Source organism: Gossypium hirsutum, chromosome D08 (genome assembly GCF_007990345.1).
Source record: "Gossypium hirsutum isolate 1008001.06 chromosome D08, Gossypium_hirsutum_v2.1, whole genome shotgun sequence".
Classification (NCBI taxonomy): domain Eukaryota; kingdom Viridiplantae; phylum Streptophyta; class Magnoliopsida; order Malvales; family Malvaceae; genus Gossypium; species Gossypium hirsutum.
This window is the reverse complement of record NC_053444.1, coordinates 25,136,594-25,142,222: the sequence shown is the minus strand read 5'-3', so window position 1 is coordinate 25,142,222 and position 5,629 is coordinate 25,136,594. Positions and strand designations below refer to the sequence as shown.

Here is a 5,629-nt window from a genome sequence, read left to right as displayed (position 1 = left end):
ATAATAAATTTATAATATCATATTTAAAAATATAAAAATTTAACTTAATAAATTTATTAATTACACTTTGATTGTGACTAAAATTTTAATATTTAAAAAATATAAATTAAAAATCACCAAATTATAATATCAAGTTCAGAAAAGATTAATAGCAAAATTTAAACTAACTATAATCCCACCTATGGACAAAATGTAGTGTATTTCAAGGAATTAATATATACCTCTTTCTCTTCCTTGTGAACCTCCATAAATACTCTCATCACCATCACCATCACCCCCCCTCTCTCTCTCTCTCACTCTCTCTCTCTCCTGTCAGACCCACTGTCTTGATAAACACTACTGCACAAGGAGAAGAATCTGTTGTTTTATGGTGATCATGGTTTGTCTTTTCTTTTCTTTTCTTTTATTTTTTGTCTATCAAAATTGTTATTGGCTTTTGCGGTTGAATTGGATATTGATTGTTTTTGATGTTGGTGGGTTAGGGAATTGAAAAGCCTGCATGGTTAGAAGCACTGTACACACAAAAATTCTTCGTGGGGTGTTGTTACCATGAGACAGCAAAGAAGAATGAAAAGAACGTGTGCTGCTTGGATTGTTGCATCAGTATCTGCCCTCATTGCATACCCTCACATCGCTTTCACAGGCTTCTGCAGGTTCGTCGCTACGTCTATCATGATGTTGTCAGATTGGAAGATGTTCAGAAGCTTATCGATTGCTCTAATGTTCAGGTTAGTTCATTATTTCACTCAGAGTTTGCCTTTCAGCTCAGAGTTGGTAACTGATGATTATGACTTGAATTGGGTTAGGCATATACTATTAACAGTGCTAAAGTGGTGTTCATCAAGAAGAGGCCTCAAAACAGGCAATTCAAAGGCGCTGGAAACTACTGTACTTCTTGTGACAGAAGTCTTCAAGACCCTTTTATCCATTGCTCTCTGAACTGCAAGGTATATACTCTAATCTAACCTAATGTTAATACTGATCAGCAGCAGCATGCAATGAAATGAGGTTTAACCTTTTAGAACTGAATTATTAATTATCAGGTGGATTTTGTGGTAAAACACTACAAAGACCTCACACCATTCTTAAGGACATGCAATACCTTGACACTCAGCCCTGACTTTCTGATTCCACAAGACATGGGAGAGGATGAGATGACAAACGAGACACCACATTCGACAGTAGTGGATAGCAATGAGCCACAAAGCTTGTCGTCAGGGTCAGACAACACCAGCATGGCAATGGCAATGGCAATGGCAATGGCATACAATTCTGGTCAGCACCAGATTGTGAGGAAGAAGAGAAGTGGGCTGTATTTGTGCGGGAGATCAGCTTCCAAGGTGTCTGATGAGGACATGGCTACAAGCATGAGTAGAAGAAAAGGCATTCCCCAGAGATCTCCTCTATGTTAGCAAAAACAAAAACTTAGAAAATAATCATAACCCTAAAGAGTTCAAATTACAAATTTTTTGGTCTACTTTTTTAATTTTGGACTGAATCATTAGTTTCAAAATGATATAAGGCTCTGTCTGTCTCTCTTTTCAAATTAATTTAGTCACTTGGTCGGGGGGTTTTGTCTTAATTAATGGTATCACGTGATTCCCAGTTCCAAGTTAAGTGTTGGTACAATTTCTTCTTTTTCTCGTAACTATACCATTATTTATATTTATAGGTTTACTAAATCCGTGTGATTATCTGCATTGGTTGAAGATTTTTTATTGATTAACGTTTTCCTATATTTATTTATTAATGAATTGGAGAACTATATTGTTATATTATTAAGCCTGTGAAGAGGTAGCTAGCTTCTAATTAAGGCTAACGAAAGATGATTGAAGGATGGATGGATGCATGGGAAATAGTCTTATAAATAAATCTCAATATCGACCCTCTCAAGGTCTCATGTGTGATGAAGGATGTTGTAAGAAATTGTTCAAGTGTCATGAGAGAATGGAATGGAAGATTAAAAGTCTTTGAGATTTTCTTCACACAATTTCCTAGTGGACGGAGAGAAATTTAGTTTTTTGACCAGTCAAAAACCCTACCACTCTCAAAAACTAGTTATCAGGCTACTAGTGTCATGGGTTGCGCATGGGATCTCACAACCATGACGGATTCGTACGATCCATCGCATTTGAGGGAGGTCATTTGGCCCAACTGGACTGGTCCATTGCCTGGAGGAACTAAAAGCCCATCTCCTGAGCTTGGCAAATAAGGAAAGTGATCTACTAAAGATATGCTTGGCAATTATGGAAGGTAATCTTTTGAGATATGTGATCCTAGATATTAAATGAAATCTTTAGAAGATACGATTATGTAATCTTAGAGATTTGATATTGTGATAGATTTTAATTATAGCCATTGATGTATTTTGATTTAGACCGTTGATTTTGGAGAGCCTCAACTATAAATAGATGACTCTCTGCTCATTGTACATTATTGAGTTGTTAATTGAATTTTGAGAGTATTCACTCAAACTTTTCTCTCAAGTGTTCTTACTTTCTGTTACTTTTGTTCATTTTTCAAAGTTCGTTCTTACTTCTTTCTTCTGCTGTTCTTCGTGGTTGCTTTAAAGAAAATTCTGTTGAATCCATAAATTGTTGTGAGTTAGGCTGACTTAGGCGTTTTTGAGCAAAGAAACTGCCTAAGGCCGCACGGTTTGCGTGGGAAAACTTTTAAGTCTGTGACACTAGTACTTGAGAGAAACGAAATATTAACCAAGCACACGCTCTTTATCTTTTTTTTAATTATATAACAACAGTTGAACTTAATTTTAGTTTTAAGATTCGACCCTCAAATTGAAATTTTTTTATATAGAATTTTAAAATTTTAAATTAGTAATTTTTTAAAAATAATAAAAATTTAATTTAATCCTTTAAAAATTATAAAAATATAAATTATTTAAATAATAAAATTATATTTTTACTATCTTAAAAATTACAATTTAATTTCAACTCTCCAACAAATTTTCTTAACTTTGCGCCTGATCTATACTTTATTTTCTTTTATATAATTTAATAACTCAATTTTAATTTTTATAATGCATCGCCTTCTTGCATGACACTCATCTAAATCTCTCTTTTTTTTTCTTTTTTTTTTACTTTATAGGATAATGGTTATATTTCAATTATGCTTCATCTATTTTTTTTAAAATTATATACCAATGATCAAATGTTAGTTTTGATCCCTATGCTAACTCAAATTTAAGATTTAATCTCTATACTTCTTGGCATAATTTGATATCTTAACTTTTACGATGTCATTAGTTAATCTAAATACTTTATTCTAATAAAAAAAAAGCTGACATGAATTTTAAGATTTTTTGCGTAAAACACTTCTTTAGTCTCTCTCAATTTCTATATTGAGCAAATCAATCACTATAAAAAGATTGAAGCAATTTAATTCTTATCAAATTAGCAACTAATGACAATTAATTACGGTGTTAATATTTTTCGTTAATTGTACATAATTTCGATTGGTATAATAACAAATTTATTTCTCAATATTTATATATTCTGTGTAAATGTTGACAGAATGTGTAAATGTTACAGCCTAAATTTTTTAATGTTAGAGTATTCTCAAAGACCAATCATGTGATGATTGTAATAACATACTTGTTTCCCTAGCTAATTAATAAAGACATTGGCATTATTACTTTTAGCCTTTATTTCTGTGGGTTAAATAAATTGTTTAATAAAAAAGTCCTAAGAATAATATCATTATTTTTACATGTCCTTAAGCAAGTATTATTGTAGGCTTGGACAACATCAATGCATTGAGACTAATATGTTCTTGAATGATGACAAAATGTTGTTATGGATATGTGATATCAACTCAACATAAGTATATGTTAAAGAACAATATACCATGAGAATGCTTCTTGGATTATTATGTAATAGTCACGACATTTCTCATAGTGATTGATAATTATACATATGGTTTTTAGACTTGAGATCATCGCAGTTCCAACATTGTAAGTCGTATGCTTTGACACAACCAAACGTCTTCTATAAATGGTTATACTATAAAGACTGGTGTCGAGGATGCCACAATATATGTAGTGCGATATGAATGATCAATATAGGATTTGTCCCTCCTATATAATGGGAGTGATATCTCTAGCCCTTTGATCGGGTGAGACTAAAAATGCATAATCATGTTCAAATGAGTTAATATCAGCTATCATACATAATTATTTATCTAAGTCTACTCAAGATGTAATAAATAAAAGATTAGACTATACAAGTTTGATTAATCCATGACTTGTGTTCAATATAGATATCACGGAAAAAAAAGATATACTACATGATGCTATTATCATAGAAAGGCTATGTCGAACCACACAACTTCTTATAATTTAGGTAGCAGTGATGTGTTGCTAGCTGTCACTTACTATTCATAATATTGGAAGTGTTTTAGTATTACTTGCTAGGTTAAAGGATCCTATATAGTTACACATACGGCGGCCGGAAGTTCGAAAAAAGGTAATTTTTTTGTTTTTTGTTTTTATATATTTTTATATATGTATATCTCCTAAAAAACTAAAAATAAAAAAGTAAAGAAGAACAAACGGCGCTAAATAAAAGAACTCAACCTTTCCCTCGTTTTTTTCGATTTGCTTGGTTGTTTTTGTTTCTTGAATTTGTTTTTTTTCTTTATTTCGAAAATCATCCAAAATCCCTCTTCCTTTTTACAATGGTTCGAACGGCTTATATAGCCGATTTTTTTTACATATTTTTAATCTTTGTTGTCACTTCTTTCTCTGATTTTGCAGGTGCAAGTGGCGCAAGTGGCGTGGGAGCGGCGGAGCAGTTGGTGGCAGAGCTAGGGCGGCGGCAGTTGGGTCAGAATACCCTAGGTGCGACGCACCTAGGGTTAGGTTTTGTTTCTTTCTTTCTTTGTTTTGTTTGTATTGGGTTGCTAGAAATGAGTTTGAGGTAATTGGATTAGTTGGGCCATGAGGATTTTAGGCATGTTCTGGATTGGATTTATTTGGGCATAGTTTTAATTTGATTTGGTTTTGGTTATTTGGACCATATTGGGTCCCGGGCAAAATGGGCTTGTACACGAAGTTCAATTCATTTAAAATTAAAGACGCTTGTTTTCATTATTTCTAGTTTTACATTGCATCTTTAATGAAAACAATTATTTATTATTTTCTGATTTTCATATATTTTCATTTTCATTTTTTAAAAATCATTTCTAAAACCTTTCAACAAGATATGCTTTCTTGAATATTTTCTATTTTCCAAGAAAATAAAAATAGTACATATATTTTAAAACCAAACGGAGTATAGTTTTTCTAAATATGCTTGGTATGAAAAAGAATAATATAAATTTACCACTGTATTCTAATGTACATATCTAACTCTCTTATTTATTTATTTATTGAAGATTCCATTTTCAATAACAATTTGATACAAAATTATTAATATGTTTAAAAATAATTATGATATAAAAATAAATTATATATGTAAAAGATAGTTTTATTATTTATGCTATTTATTGAAAATTTTAAATAAATATTAAAAGAATATATTATTTAACAATCAGATTATTTCAAAATAACAAATAATATAAAAATTATGGAATGGATATTAAGTATGGAAGTAGAAACATAATTATTTGATTA

At 31.2% G+C, this 5,629-nt stretch overlaps 1 protein-coding gene across 1 annotated transcript; it reads left to right on the top strand.

Moving 5' to 3' along the window:
• Positions 1–261: 261 nt before the first annotated feature.
• On the top strand, positions 262–1,663 carry LOC107918054 (protein RGF1 INDUCIBLE TRANSCRIPTION FACTOR 1). The gene is made up of 4 exons (XM_016847558.2): positions 262–379; positions 483–728; positions 807–947; positions 1,044–1,663. Exons 1-4 carry the CDS (start codon positions 368–370, stop codon positions 1,410–1,412), a joined length of 768 nt encoding a protein of 255 aa, XP_016703047.2. The 5' UTR covers positions 262–367; the 3' UTR covers positions 1,413–1,663.
• The last annotated feature ends 3,966 nt before the right edge of the window (positions 1,664–5,629 follow it).

Bases quoted from the DNA above. Each gene is read 5' to 3' on its own strand.
- LOC107918054 (XM_016847558.2), top strand. The intron at 729-806 runs GTTAGTTCATTA...GAATTGGGTTAG, and splicing joins TCGATTGCTCTAATGTTCAG to GCATATACTATTAACAGTGC. The intron at 948-1,043 runs GTATATACTCTA...ATTAATTATCAG, and splicing joins ATTGCTCTCTGAACTGCAAG to GTGGATTTTGTGGTAAAACA.